The sequence below is a fragment of the Crocodylus siamensis genome, chromosome 12 (assembly GCF_052110815.1).
Source record: "Crocodylus siamensis isolate JL-2025a chromosome 12, ASM5211081v1, whole genome shotgun sequence".
Lineage (NCBI taxonomy): Eukaryota > Metazoa > Chordata > Crocodylia > Crocodylidae > Crocodylus > Crocodylus siamensis.
Genome location: NC_143406.1, coordinates 14,312,405 through 14,328,944, shown reverse-complemented (window position 1 = coordinate 14,328,944; position 16,540 = coordinate 14,312,405). Strand labels below are relative to the sequence as shown.

The following is a 16,540-nucleotide window of genomic DNA, read 5'->3' as shown; positions in this document are numbered from 1 at the left end:
AGGTATATTATAATTCATAAAGTTCACTGAGTATCACAAAGTGATGCCAAGCATATGTCCAGTGAAATTCTTATTCATTCATGCCAACTCCCTTTGATTTCACACAACTAACATTAATGGTGAGGTCACCTCTAATGATTTCACAATTGTAAGACAAATATTCTTCTGTGGGGTTCCTAGGTCTAGACTCTTACTTGCCTATAAGTCCAGCTGTAACTAAGAACATTCAAAGAGGTACCTTTTCCTCTTTTGTAAGCACTACATTCACAAATCACATAAAAAATATCCTGTTGAATGTAGGGGTACAATTCTACTTCCAGGGAAAACAGCAGCAAGTAGTGAAAACCATTCAGTGCATGCATTTTGATATAGGCCTTTATAAAAATTATTTGCAAATGAAAATGGTCACGATCCTTTAAGCCACGCACTAAATACAACTTGCATCAGGTTAAACCTTTCCCTACCTTTTTTATACTGCCCTCTTGGGATGCTCCCTCAGGATCAGTCAGCATTTGCTGTGAAAAGAGAAAAAAATGCACAAACTAAGTAAATTTGCAGGTACAGGAAAATTAATAGAGATGAAAGTCCAGAGCTCTCAAATCCAACAAACCAGATAAATGATCCAAAATTACATAGAATATATATACACCAATACTACCGCTATCATACTATACACACTGAACTTTACCTACCATTTTGGTTTGGGACTCCTTTTCTACAATTCAAACAATCCAAAGTTGATGAGTAGTTCACACTGCAGCATGAAGCCCCCGGTCACCCAAAGCATGTAAACCTATATTTACATCCTTAAGTTTAAATGTGTGCAAATCCCACTGAAGTTAATAACTAACCAGGGAACTATTAGGAAAATTCTGCTTGTTCAGAATATATCTGGCTAGTGCCAAGAATCCACTAGTATCTGAGATTCTAAGCTGTGTCATTTTAATAGAACAAAAGTTTTGTGGGGTTTTTTTTAACTTTTATTTTCACCTCTCTGCACACCAGTGACAACCAGGGGCCAAAAGAAATCTTCCCATCATTTGGTTTCTGTGGCTTAATATCCACAGAGGGATTAACCACAAGTTAGTTCAGGTAGGTCAGGCACCAAAATTGCATATAATACTCTACAGAACCATCATGATAGCATACTGTAGACGAGCTTGGTTCTACTGAACAGCACCCAACTAACAAAGTTTTAAAGAAGTTTCAGGCTAAGTACAGACAGTCAAAAAGCCTGAGTCTGAATCAATTCAATCTTTACAGGTTAGTCCAAGCTGTGTAGATTAAACTGATAAGCAAGTGAACAGACATTCATCTTAATTCTGGAAATGTAGCCACATGCTGGCAGTGGCTCAGGCCAGAAGCTGGGGGATGCTGGAGCATGCCTCCTGCTTTGCTGGAGCAGACAACTTGGGCCAAGCTTAGCCCACCCACCCTGCTAGGGAAGGTTTTCAGGGGAGGTGCAAAGCATCCTTGGATGCTGGGAGACTGGGAGTTAACTTGAATCTAGAAGGTATCTGGGACAGAAGTTCAATAAACTGATTTAAACTAAATTAATTAAGTCTGATACTACATCCACTCAGGTTTATTCTTAAACTGGTTTCAGCCATTTTGAAAAACGGTTTATGTGCACTAAACTTCTGTTGTGTTACAGGTCTGAACTAGTTTATGATCCTTTATACCAGTTTATGTGTAACTTCTGTCCCTAGCCTCATTGGCTTCTATGGGAGCACTGAGGGTATTTTTTTCATGTGTTCCTCACGCAACACTGGGTGCTTTTAATTAGCGCTAATTAAAAGTGCCCAGTGTTGTATTGGAACCAGGTATGTCAGTGGTGCCGCGTGCATCTGCACTAAGAAAATGGTGGCAGTGCGCTCTGAACTAAAGCACCTTGTACGTGCTTTAGTTCAAAGTGCACCACCACCATTTTTTCAGTGCTGATGCGTGCTGCTGATACATGTGACATGCGAGCCTACCAGCACATGTCAATTTACGTGCTTGAGCAGACTCAATTAAATTTCCAGCACATGGGAGCAGACTCCCTGCATGTGGGTAAGCGCCCTCATACATTTAAAATTTGATATATGTTTTAGTGATGGATTGGGGCTAATGTACTCAAAGCCCAGTCACCCTGGGCCCTAAATGCAGTGTTAGAGCCCCCTTTGGCCATCAATTATCAAAAATAAAATGACACATTTTAAAGAGCCATTTTCCATTTTTTCCTACTTGAAAAGAAAAAGAAATGGCCCAATCCTTGGCCAGGGAAAGTTGGCTTATCTCTGAAAAAGTCAACAAAGCAATGTTAATGCCACATGAGGATTTGGCCCCAAATCACCATGTTACTGTGACCCCATCCAGGTGAGACTCACCAACTCACTAAATTAAAAAATGTGGGCAAACATGTTTGAGCTCAGCTGTAACAACATGCTGTATTTTAAATACTGAGAATCCTAACCCATTCTTTATTTTATGCTGTTTTTAATAGATACTGAAACTGTGGTTTAGAAAGTAGCTAAAAGCAAACAAGAGTAGGAGGTGAATGCCAGAGCAATAACGACAATATATATATTTTTTAAATGAAGAGAAAGCAGCATGGAATGCAAAAAGCTAAAGTTTGTCATGTTACTACTGCAAGGAGATGCCATTAAGCTGTTGGGAAAGACCTCATTTTTCAAGGTTCTGAGCACTCACACGTCCCATTAATGCTACTGGGGACTAAGGGGCCTCAGCAGCCTTTGGGAAGCACACCACTAAATTGTATTTCCGTTTGATCACTGGTACTATAGTCTAAATACAATACACAAGGGATGTGCAAAACAGGCCCTATTCAATTCAGATTCGGCCCGAATCAGGGACAGTGATTCGATTCATTGATTCGAATCACTGTCTCTGATTCGATTTGGCCAAATCCAAATCTGAAAATTCAATGCTGATTCAGAAAATAAGCAATTCAGACATAGACACAGCTTTAAATGTTTTTTCTACATACCTTGAGGTACCAGGTGTGCCTTGTGAACGCTGCAATGCTGGGGTGCATGGAGCATCCCACAGGAGCATGGGGGGGGGGCCCTTCACATGCTCAGCATTGAACCCAGAAGTGGACCAGAAGTGGGGGGATGTGGTCCCCCTGCCGTTCTGTGGCTCACTCCATGCACCCCAGCATCACAGCACTCACGAACCCCTGCTACCTAGAGGTATGTAAAAAAACCATTTAAAGCTGTCTCTATGTCTGAATCACTGAATCTTTCCAAATCTCTCCAATTTGGAGAGATTAAAGGGTCCTCTGCTTTGATTCGGATTCAGAGATTCAGCCACTGAATCTAGCTGAATCTAATCAGGGACCGAAGCTTCGCACAGCCCTACAATACACCTATGGTAGGAGCACTGATTTGCATTTGGGACACATTGATAACATCAAGTGAAGAAGCTCAATATTAACTATGGACACTTAGGGCTTTGCAGTTCCTCAGTCTATGGCAGGGAACTTCCTGGACTTCGGCAGACTCCCTTAATTACTCCTAGTTCCTCCAGAACAGTCTGGGTAGGTGTCAGGAGGCCAGGTAGTACCTTTTGTTTTGCAAAGGTTATGCAGAAAGATATACTGGCCTTTCCAAAATGTTTATGTAGGGAGGTGGGATGGGGGAGGGAGAGGGGAAGAAGGAGGGGGTCAGAATTTCCTTTCTGCAGGAAATTTCTAGTTTTCCTCATGGTTTGGAGTTTCTCAGGAAATACTGACCAGTTCTAGTTACAAGACTTCCTTTGTCTAAGCTGCGCAACCACTTAGGGATAGGCCATGTCAACTCACTAAACGTTCACTCCAAGAGTGGACCTTGATGTATGCGCTACAGGGAAACAAACAAAAAATAAGACATTCAATAAGAGGGGGGAAAAAGAAAGCCTCATAAGTGATGTTTATTAATAAGAATAACAAAAACACTTTGAAAAGCTATCCATTAGGTAATTCTAGCTCAGGCTGCACTTTGTCTCACGTGAATGCCATAATACTAAGTGTAAGGCTTGACATGCTCAGTGGGCTTGGATTCTGCCATTAACACAGATGTTCTTAAATGTACTCAAAATTTACACCATATGCTCCTTCTTTCAACTGATATGTTGTTTTTAGCCAAAAGAAAGACAACATGTCAGCAGCAGCCATGTCAGTGAAACTTTTGTTTTAGGAATCTGGTGGGAAGTATCTCCTCCAATTGTTGATGAACCTCTTTGGATTTCATTCCCTGGATTTAGAGAACTGGTGGCAGCAGAATCCCTGACTGTTACATTAGTTAGGGATGTGCTATAATTTTTGCAAAGCCTCCCGAATGTATACTAAACATGTCAAGTAACACCATGTGATTCTTTTTGAAAAACAGTTTACAAGCTGGCATTCTCCAGCTGCAGTTAACCCTAATTTGATTACATTACCGAGACAGATCACAATGAGCTTATGTAAATAGTAATGTTATCCATTCATTCCGTGAGCTCAGATAAACTGTCATTTAAAAAAAAAATAGGCATGGTTTGATGGGCTCAGCAAGCTCTGAGGTGAAAAAGTTATTTGATAAGCCAAGCCCTACTCTATAATGTCACTGGGAATCCTGGCTTTATTGAAATTAGGCCAGATTTACACGACTGTAATTGAGAGTAGAATTTGTTCAAAAGAGGAGAATAGAGTTGGCATGCAGCGAATCATGCTTCCTCTCAATTATTTTTCTTTATCATCATCACTGGCTCTTAGCTAACGGAGACACTGATAAACAAAAGCATCACATTTCAACACTGCAGAAGTCAATGTGACTTAAGCATATGCTTACAGTTAAGCATGTAAGTTTTCTTGGACTGAATCCTAAGCAGCTGCTTGCTGTTGTTACCTAAATTACAAAAAAAAAAAAAAAAAAAAAAAATCACCACAGCAACTTACACGTACTAGATATAGTGTTCTTCACAACAATGTACAAAGGCACTGTATGCTTGACTACATTAGCCATAATACTACTACTTCACTTTTATGTGGCACATGCCTTTCATCAAAGGCAGCATAGTCGCATGCTAAAGAAAGGACAGAACCCTTGCTGACAGATAAAATAGGAATCTTCTAAATACTTTTCGACTGCAGGTGTCAGGAACATCAGCAAAGCAAACGTTTTGAAAATGCAGTGACAAACCAACCCCCACATCCTACATCCTTAAGCTGCCGAACAGAATCCTGGGCCCATGACAGTATTTCAGTCATGTTGGATCCTACACGGGCAGACAGCTCCATGGTGGAAGAGCATCATGTAGGCTCTGGTCAATTAAGTTCTAGTGTTGTTCCTATTTAATGGAGAGCCTGGCCCAATACTGGGTAATTCTCAAGAGAGGGATTATCTCTTACAACCAGTCAATCAACAAACACGTGATCATTTTGTTACAGTTATTTTAAAACTAACAACCATCTGCTGTATTAGTGAGAAAGGTCATGTCGGGGAAGGCATCTCCATTGTAGACTAGAGCAGAAATGTACCCTGGCATGGGATATTGTAGAATCATAGAAAATTAAGGTTGGAAGAGATGCCAGGTTAGCCATCTAGTCCAACCTCCTGCTCGAAGCAGGACCAGCCCCAACTAGATCATCCCAGGCAAGGCTTTGTCTAGCCAGGTCTTAAACATCTCCAAGGATGGAGCTTCCACCACCACTCTCGGTAACTTGTTCCAGTGCTTTACTACCTTCCTAGTGAGACAGTTTTTCCTAATATCTAACCTAAACTTCCCTAGCTGCAACTTGAGCCCATTGCTCCTTGATCAGTAATCTACTACCACTAAGAACAGTCCAGCTCCATCCTCCTTGGACCCCCTTCAGGTAGTTGAGGGCTGCTATTAAACTCCCTCAGTCTTCTCTTTTCCAGACTAAATATGCCCAGTTCCCACAGCCTCTCCTTCGTAAGTCATGTGCCCCAGCCCCCTAACCATTTTTGTTGCCCTCCATTGGACTCTCTCCAATTCGTCCATGTCCTTTCTGTAGTGGGGGGCCCAAAACTGGACACAGTATTCCAGATGTGACTTCACCAGTGCTGAATGGAGGGAAATAATCATTTCCCTCAATCTGCTGGTAACACTTCTACCAATGCAGCCAGTATGTCGTTAGCCTTCTTGGCAACAAGGGCATGCTGCTGGTTCATATTCAGCTTAATTTCCACTGTTAAGAGAACCCTCAGGTCCCTTTCTGCAGAGCTACTGCTTAGCCAGTGGGTCTTCAACCTGTACTGGTGCATGGGATTTTTCCATCCTAAGTGAAGGATTTTATACTTCTTGTTATTGAAGCACATGGGATTTCTTTTGGTTGAACCTCCTTTCTTTCGGTCTCTCTGAATCTTAGCCCCACCCTCCAGCATATCTACTACTCCTTTCAGCTTGATGTCATCTGCAAACTTGCTGAGGGTGCACTCTATCCCATCTGCTGCATCATCGATGAAGATATGGAACAAAACTGGCTGCAGGACTGACCCCTGGGGCACTTCACTTGATAGCTGCTGCCAACTAGACATTGAGCCATTCATTATTACCCTCTAAGCCTGATGCTCCAGTCAGTTTTCTATCCACCTTACAGTCCATTCATCCAACCCATATTTTTTTAGCTTGCTTGTGAGAATGTTGTGGGAGACCATTTCAAAAGCCTTGCTAAAGTCAAGGTATATCTCATCCACTGGTCTCCCCACATCCCCAGAGTCACTCATCTCATTGCAGAAAGCAATTAGGTTGGTCAGATATGACTTTCTCTTGGTAGATCCATGCTGACTGTTCCTAACCACCTTCTTCTTCTCCAGGTGCTTAGAAATGGATTCCTTAAGGACCTGCTCCATGATTTTTTCCAGGGACTGAGGTGAGGATGACTGGTGTGTAGCAGGGCTGTGTGAAATGGCAGCGTTCCATTTCGACCAGCGTTTTGATGTTTCAATGGAACAACATTTCCTTTAAAATTTTGTTTCGATTCGAAACAGATGTTCCATCCCATTTCGTCGAAACAGTTTTGATGCTGTTTCACCGTTTCGCCCATAGGCTATAATGGGGAAGGTTGAAACAGCCTATATCATTGTCATTTCTGGCCTGATTTAAATGAAACTTGCAGAAATGGTAGCCCCTTCTGGGGGCATGAAGCCTGACAAGCTTCAAGGAGATAGGTGTAGAGGGTACGGGGAACCTGCACCCAAAATCTTGAAAGCACAACTCACGTCACGTGTATGTGTTAAGCTACAGCGGGATCAAAACTGCAGGCATGCTAACCCCTGCTGAGGCCACAAAACCTGCCAAGTTTCAAGGAGATAGGTGTGGGGGCTTGGGGGAAACTGTACCTCAAGCTGCAGACAAGCAAAACTCGTGACATGGGTGACACTGCATGTGTTAAGGCGCAGCAGGTTCAAAGCTGCAGGCTTTCCTCATCTGGCTTGCCATGCAAGTCTCTGATCATATGGGTAGCTCTTCTCTGGACTCTCTCAAGCTTTACCATGTCCTTGTTGAAGTGCGGAGCCCAGAACTGGACACAGTACTCCAGCTGTGCTCTCACCAATGCCAAGTAGAGCTGAGTAGAGCAGGAGAATCACTTGTTTGCAATGGTTTTGCTGGTTGTTCTGCAGATGCATCAATTGATGCATGCCAGGATATTGTTGGCCCTCCTGGCTACAGCATTGCATTGCTGGCTCATGTTCACACTGTGGTCAACTATTACCCCCAGGTCTGTGGTGGCAAGTGATGGGGGACCTTCAATCCTGTTGCCTAATCAGAGGCAGCAGTTGCACAAGCACCCATGTCATAGCGAAACATTTCAACCTGCCTCATTTTGTTTCGAGGCTGTTTCAACAATATGTTTCCTTTTGATTTTGCTGTTTCGACCTTGAAATGAGTCGAAACAAAGCCAGCAGTGAAATTTCGCACATCCCTTCTTCGTGTTTTTAAAGATGGGCACTATATTTTCTCTTTTCCAATCATCCAGGACCTCTCCTGATCACCATGAGTTTTCAAAGATAATGGCCAGGAGCTCTGCAATCATATCAGCCAACTCCTTCAGCACCCATCTGCACTGGGTAATGTACCCCGGCCAAAGCAGGACACCATTCTGCAACCTAGGGGAATGGCCTGGCCTAACTGCACTAGCTGGAGAATGGGCTTGGCTGAGCGTTCCTCCCATTTGGTGGTGAGGCTGTTTGTGCTGCCCTGCACCAGAAAAAAGGCTCAGAGATGTGTATTCTGGCCGAGCTCTCTCCTTGCCCTGAATATGGCTTAGAGAGCAGAGCTGCAAAGGTATACCACTTCTTATGATATAACTTGTTTGAATGACTCTTCTGGGGCTTGATCCAGCAAGGTGCTGATTGCTCTGGCCCTGATCCAGCCCTAAGCCCTTAAGCATGGGAAGCATCCTATAGAAATGAATAGGCTACTTATGTGTTCAAGTGACTAGCTGGATTTGAGCCGAGTACTAAGCACCTCACAGAATATGGCCCTCAATTATAACCCATCTCAGTGACATACTAAACATTCCCTACGCATGACCTCTTGCCCTGTGCTTCATATCCTTCATGCTCACAGAGAAAGTGCCAGCACTCAGGGCACTCCCTTTGTTGCAGCTGCTGGCAATGTATGTGTGTGCATGTGCACTCGTGCACGTGCATGCGTGTAATTTTTCATGTGTCTTTATTCTTCTGCACAAGAATTAAATTTCTTTGCAACACCATCCATCTGAGTTGTGCCATGCATAGTATTTTAATGCAGAGAAAAGGAACGTCATAACTTTATGTTTCTTTCTAGTATTAGAAGATGCTTTCATTTATTGTTTGGCCAACAGCAAAAGCCATCCGCCTGAAGTCTGGTATTTGCTAGTGCATAAGAGGGGAGGAGATTATAATATATCTGCACCATTCTGGACTTCCGGGCTACTGCTCTGCCATGCAGTAAGGTTACTCAAGAGTTTTATGGCAGGAGAAGAGCCCAATCTTCTTTTCATAAGTACTATCTTTGTACTAAAAGAAATGGTCCCAGTACTCACCTGGGCTGCTGACACAATTGGGCAGTTCTGATTCCAACTAGTAAAGGGCTGTGAGACTGCTGATTTATAACCATGAGTCAGTTCATTAGTGATAAAATATTATTTCATCCTTTGTTGACCTAAGATCTTCTACAGTGTTCCAATCTCTTGGCTTTAAATCACACTAAATCTGCTTATTTTCTGAAGTACTATATTACTTAGTTTAACCCTGTGGCCCCAGCAATGTATGGCTTGCTGATTTCTGGCAATGGGATTTAGTGTTGCAAGATCCTGATTTTCAGATCACCATAAGCAGAATCCATAGCTTTTATTAAGCACTGAAGTTAAAATGGTCCAGTATTTTAGCAGCCTGGTTGGATTTGGCATCAAAGCTGCTATGATTTTAAGAACATCGCCTCGCAGCTTTTATACAGTTATGTCTCAATACAGGATTCTTAGATATATTCCGAAGACATTTTAGAGGTGTTAGCTTGTGGAACGGATTGATTCTCTAAAAAGCCGATTTGCATATGAAGTAAATTTTCTGGTTTTTGTCTTAGCTTCAATCTAAGAAGATTTTTCCAGAAGGCTTGAAACCAGTAGTTTGAAACGTCTGAAAAACAGGAGTCTCCAAGAAGATACTGTATACTGCTGGCCACTGTGAGATGCTTTTCCCCCCCAGCAAAGTAGACTTAGCATACTCTTGCTTACTTACTGGTCCTACTGGTTCCAACTTGTTTGTAATTCCTGCTTTTTCATTGCAACTCAGGGTACAAATACCCATTAACAAACAGAAGATCAGATGTGGTGGGACATGTCCCACCACAGCTAAGCCACTTTTGGGGGCAAAACACCTCACCTGCTGTCTTACATGGGGCAAGAGCCTCATGTGGGACAAAGTGTGGTGTATTCCTCTTGCCTGGTGGGGGGGTCCCTGCATTTCTTGCTGCACTGTGCCTCTTTGTTAGGACTAGCACACATCCTGTGCCAATCTGTGCCCCTCACATGCAGGCATGAGCCTCCAAAGGTCCCAGTATGGGCTAGCACAGAGGCGCAGGAGTTGGGGAATCCCTGGTGCTACTGCCTCCACACCACGGCCAGTGCTGACCTGTGCCCCGGCATGAAGCACAGGGTGGCATGGGAACCCGCGCAGGTCCCAATGTGGAGGTACAAGACTCGAGAAATTCCACAGCTTCCATGCCACCCCACACCACCTTTACAGGGCCCATGCCAACCTGTGCTCTGGAAAGCAGAGCAGGTGTTCAGAGGGCTTGAGGAGCCCAATTCTGCCCAGGAATCAGATCAGGATTGGGCCCTCAAGCCCCAGAGCAGGTGGTTGGAGAGCACAGGCAGTTCCCAGGCTGCCTGCACTCCCCCACAAGCAAGGAGACATCTATCACAATAAAGCAAGACAAAATTATTACTATCTTCAGTCACAGCCACAAACTTGGGCATTTGTGGTGCTACAAAAGGTAGGAACATTTATCTATTTTCACTTTGTGCCACCATAAAAACTTTCACGGTGGTGCAAAGGCAACCACTATTTCAATCCTCAGAGTCAAAAGCCAGAGAGGGCTTTCAGAAACTCACAAGGGGTCCTTTTTATTTTCACTTTCAATATCATACTAAACAAGTGATAGAATGAATTACTCTGCCCCAAAGACAAGGGTGGGGAGGGAGGAAGCCTGACTTCTGTCCTTATTAGGCCTGTGCAAAGCAGCTAGTATTTGCTTCAGATTCAGATTTAGCTGATTCAGGGGACAGCGATTCGAATCACTGTCCTGAATCGATTCAGCTGAATGTGATTCAGAGATTTGGCTGCTGCCAAATCTCCGAATCACACAGGCCCCATCCTCCGCCCACTCTCCCAGGCCCAGCAATGGCTGCCCTGCCTGCCTCAGCTCCCGGCACTTCGAAAAAAAAGCCCTGACTCACTGGGTGGTGCTGGGTGGGAAGCAATCTTTCCAGCCCCACACTGCCCCATGCTGTATGGGGGGGCTCTTTCACAAGTCCCCAACCCCACCACACTCTCCCAGCCTCCCCTTTGGCTGCCCTGCCTGCCCCAGGTCCAGCCCTTTAAGGGAAAACCCCCCCCCCCAAAAAAAACCCTGCACTCACTGGTTCCTGCCTGGCTGGGAGCGATCCCTGCCCTATGCCACATGGGGGGCACTTCTATAAGCCCCTCTGAAGCCCTGAAGCCACTGCAGGAACCGGTAAGTCCAGGGTTTTTTTCAGTTTTTTTTCTTAAAGGGCCAGACCTGGGGTGGGCAGGGAAGCAATGGGGGGGTGGGGGGCTGGGGGAGCAGGGAGGGGGGCTCATGCAGAGCCCTCCATGCAGCGTGGAACAGTGGGGGGGGGGGCAGCGGGGATCACCCCTCCACCCAGCAGCACCTAGTGAGTCAGGGCTTTTTTTTAAAGCACCAGGAGCTGGGGCAGACAGGGCAGCCATGTGTGGATTGGGGGAGTGGGCAGGGGTTGGGGGGGCTAGGAGAGCAGGTAGGGGCTGGGGGCTGGCAGGGGTCCCCCACATGGTCCCTTCCCTCCTCCTCCAGCCCCCCCTTCTCTGCCCCCTACTTACCAGCTCCAAGTCCGGCTCCAGCTCTCTGCTGCAGCTGGTGGGGGCTGCCCCAATCATTGAAGTTGTCCAAATTTTTTTCAAAGATTCACAAAGGTTTGAATCTATTTGGGTCTTTTTATTGGTCCCCTGATTTGATTTGGATTTGGAGATTCGATCACTGAATCAGGCTGAATCTCCTCCAAATCAAATCAGCCCCCAAAGCTTTGCACAGTCCTATTCCATATGGACAATAGAAAATATTTTTCCATTTAAGGGCTAACAGCTCCAGTCTGTCCCAGTGTAAATCTGTTACACTGTCCATGACGTTATTTGGGACTCATATTCACTGAGCCCAGAATCTGACCCTGAAACTTTATAATCATTCACATTATTGGCAAAGCCCCCTTTTTATTTTGCTCCCTACTACAAACAGTGCTAAGCATACCACTGCCTCCCACTTTTCTTACTGATCCCAGTCTTTGTTATTGTGAACTAACAGCTGAGAATTTTTGTTAATAGTGTTGAAACGATTCTGTTTTCATTTCTTACTTAGCTCTTGCAAAGCTCAGACACTGGCAAATTCCTCATATCTCTCTGTCATTGTTTATTGCTTTCTTAACATTTACATCAGATTAATAATGTTATTGTCTTTCCTTCATCCTGTTTCTTTTTGGGTGCATCTACATATGCTGATTTAAGGTGCTTTAGCAATTTTTAAGGTGCATTAAGGGAGCGGGTCTATATGTGCATGCCCTTAACGAGCCTTAAAAATGGCGATTTTAGGCTAATCATGCCTAAATTTGGTACCTGCATAAAGCAGCCCTGGGCAGCACCCTGGACCACCCTGCCCCACCATGCACAGCCATGCTGGGGCCTGACTGAGTCCCAAGTCAGTCAGCACACCAACAGGTACTGCTGGTGCAAGAACCACCACTCCAGCTCCAGCATCTGTGCATTTGGAATTTGTACCCACCGCTGCCTCTTCTTGGAGGCACCCAGTGACAGTGTGAGGCCCTGCAGGCTTGACTCAGGCCTGCTCTCGACCGACACTGGGGAGGCAGGAACACAGGAAGAGGGTTAGAGCCAGGATGGGGGCCAGGGCTAGGGCTGGTCTGATCACAACCAGGGGGACTGGAGGCTCCCACCCCCTCGGATGGCACTGGGCTGCACCACCTGGCTACACTGCTGCCCACTGGTGCCCCAAAGCCTGTGGCAGAGTACCCAGTGGACAGGCCCAGTGCTGGGTGCAGTTGCTTTGAGTCACTGGACATGGCCTGGGGGTTTGGGTGCACCCTCTGCTCACTCTGGCTGTGGTCCAGCAGCCCTGGCTATGCAGATGCTGCTGACAGACCCCACGGCCCCTGGGCACGCCCGACAACTTTCTCTGTACTTCCCAGCCAGGAATGCACTCATTGTTCATGCTGCCCCTCGCTACTTTTCCAGAGCAGCGCCTGCCCACTGCCCATGGGCCCCAGTGCAGCTGTGCATGTGGGGGGCTGTCCAGGGTGCTGCTTAGACGCATGCTTAAATCGCCATAATGTGCCTTAGGCTAAGGGACATTAAGTTTAGGCATGTGTAAATTCATTTGTAGACATGTTCTTTACATCCAAAATTTAAATCTAGTCACACATTTACCAAGTGTAGCCATACAGCCCTTGGACCACCCAATCAGCCCTGAAATCTGAGCCTTTTTAAAATAATTTGGCATATAGTGCTGCAATATCAGACCTTTGGTTGCTGCCAACCCATCAGACACTGGAGCTGACCCAAAGTTCCAATCAGAACTACACTACTGGTACAGATCATAGTTATGCTTATGTAAAAGATAGAGTAGTTGATACCAAAATGTGTTTTGTCCTCATTATAAGATCACTACAATTAACAAGATGCATATACACAGCTGTAATACCCTGTCTCCTAGATACATGAAAATAAGATTACTGCTTCTCTTACAACACATTCATCTTAATACTATTGCCAATCCCTGCTTTACAAAGATGGTTTTGTGAAGGGCATGCAATATATTTTTCCTTTTTATTACCCTAAAACATGGGAGACCCTTACACATTAATATATCTAGTAACAATTTTTTAAATGCTGTTTGCCAATTTTACAAGCAGCCAGTCTGTTCCAAAATCCAGTGGTCTAGGACTATTATAGCAAAAGAAATAACAAAGGTTGTTGTTTTATAATTTTCAGTGAAGTTTGGCCTTATGCACAAGGCTTTTTATGATTTTGGCTTACGTTTATGGTACAGCCAAGCTATTAATGTTCACGAAACCTTCCAGGTTCTTTGTAGCAAATGTCTTGATGTTTATTTCATACTTTAGATATGTACATTAACAGTGTATGAGAATCATTCTATACAACGAAATTAACAGTTCTCCTATAAATTAGATTTCTACTTTCTATTATGTGTGCCTGTAAATATTATATAATATATACTATAATATGATATAATGTGGGAATATAACAAACACATATTTTATATGCGCTCCTTTTTTAAAAAGTCACATAGGATCCCATACTAATTCTCTTTCTGTCACTGAGCACCCCTATTGACTTCAAACATGTTTGGAACCGCACACACACTCACACACACACACCATATATGTAAGTATATATATGGTTCCAAAAAGTATATATACTGTATGAGACTCCTGCATGATGATATGACTGTCACTGTCCTGAGTGGAAGATCTGAAACCAACATCTTCTGCATCTGGACCAGGGTCAAACTAGGTTGCGTGATCGCTCCCACACTGCTCACCATCTACCTGTCATCATCCACCTCATCTGAGATGATCTACCATCCAGCATCAGTATCCAGTACCGACTGAATAGGAAGCTTTTCAATCTTGGGTGCTTCTGGGCAAAAACAAAACTCACCACCAAGGACATCCACAACCTTCAGCATGCACCCGATTGCTGTGTGATGGCTTACTCTGCACAGGATGTGCAAGTAACCTTAGATCTCTTCAATGCTTCGTGTAAGAGAGTTGGCCTGTCCTTGAACATCGCTGAGATGGGGGTTCTCCACCAACCCTCCCCAGGCCAGCTGAACATCCCTCATGCTATCTACATAGATGGGGAGGCTCTGGATTATGTGGAGTACTTTCCGTATCTCAGCAGCCATCTCTCTCAATGAGTTATCATTGATGAAAAGTCCAGCACTGGGTCAACTGCGCCAGTGCCACCTTCTTCAAGCTGTGACAATGTGTCTTCAAAAATAGAGACCTTCAGAAGTCAACAAAGGTCCTGGTTTACAAGGCTGTCATGCTGACCACCCTCCTCTACTGCAGTGAAACCTGGACCATCTACCGATGCCACATTAAGACCCTTGAGAGCTTACATCAGCAGCGCTTGGATCGAATCCTGGGGCTCAAATGGGAGGACTGCTGGACCAGCACAAGCCTCCTCCATGAAGCTGCATCCACCAACATCAAAACCTTTCTCTTGAGAAATCAACTCCAATGGATGGGCCACTGCATCTGGATGTCCAAGAACTGCCTCCCTTGCCAGATTCTCTTCTCCCAGCTCTATTGGCCAACGCTCAAAGGGCAGCCAAAGGAAACAGTACAAAGACATGCTCAAGGTCGCCCTCATGCACAGAGACATCGACACCAATGGCTAGGAGAAGCAAACTGCTGATCATCTGGCATGGCACCACTTGGTCCACCAAGGCATGTGCCACTTTGAGGCCCAACAACTCTATACCGAGGTGGAACGGCAGCAGTGGAGGAAGGAGAAAGAGACCGATCCGGGGCTGCAAATCCCATTCCCCCATGCAACAACATGCCCCCGTTGCTGAAGAATGTGTGCACCCAGAATTGGGCTCTTTAGTCACCTGGGGACCCATCAAGCCTGATGGACATCATCCTTGACTTCAAGGGACTGCCGACGATTCCATGTATCAGAATAGCATAAAAGCTTCTGGGGCTATCAGGTATGACTTTATATAATATTTTTTCTTTTTCCCATTTTCTCTGCATTTAAGTAATTATCAGTGATGAGCCCATGAGATTTGAACCTTCTGATTTTAGCTGTAGACCCATATCCAGACGTACAGATGACCTTTACAACTTGCATGGTGACTTATTAATCTTCTTTGTTTGTTTGTTTTAAAAACTAAAACTCATGTTAAATCACTTCTACTTCAGGACACCTTTTAGAAGCAGGTATAGCCATTTTCCAAACTGAGAAATTGAGGCACAATGATTGAGTTGCCCATTGTAACAATGTCAGTGAGTAGCAGAAGCCAAGAATTAAACATAAAAGCTGTACTTTATAATCCTCAGTTCAAGCACTTGACTACCTTATTAAATAACTTGAAATAATTTTAAAACTGGTGTAATGTTACTACAGCTATAAAACTGAGGAGTACAAATGAAAATCACAGTTAATTCACTGTGGTATGTCAGAAAGTTACGTAGGTCTCCAAGCATTTCGTAGTAAACTGGAAGACCTGGGCACAATGGGGTAAATTTAGGTCCCTGACAACGTCTGAATAGGGACAGAGGAGGGGCTGGTTTAACATTAACTATAATCCTGACACTTTCTGTGTAAACAGTTTCTCTCATAGTGTGCGTATATCTTTTCACCTTGCTGAGCAGAGCTGCACTCTTCACCTGAGCCTCCTGACACTCTTCAAACACTGCCATGATTGATGGTAATTCTTGTCTCACCATCCTTCACTTGTAAATACACCATCCTTCAGCCATGAAGGACTCATCTAGGAGTGCCTTTAAATTACGGCTATCTCCAGCCCCTCTAGATGGAGTTTCAGGAAAGGTCATAAATGACATTAAATGGCAATATTGTCAAAATGGATTGATTAAGAAAAGCCCATCATTCTACCTGAGCATACAATAATTGCTCTACTGGCAAGATTCACAGGGAAGGCTGGTTGCAGATCCTCTCCTGACCAGAAAATCATCTGTACACTATATGAAACTATACATATATGTAAGTTAAATCTGATTCCCAGAGAG

At 44.4% G+C, this 16,540-nt stretch overlaps 1 protein-coding gene across 6 annotated transcripts in view; it reads right to left on the bottom strand.

The window, feature by feature from the left end:
• PRDM16 (PR/SET domain 16) overlaps positions 1-16,540 on the bottom strand; it is a 459,872-nt gene that overhangs the window by 220,644 nt on the left and 222,688 nt on the right. For all 6 annotated transcript variants that reach the window (XM_090024494.1, XM_090024492.1, XM_090024495.1 and 3 more), the window contains one exon: positions 465-515. In XM_090024494.1, the coding sequence (XP_089880620.1) occupies positions 465-515 (51 nt within the window). The remainder of the gene's footprint in view (positions 1-464; positions 516-16,540) is intronic.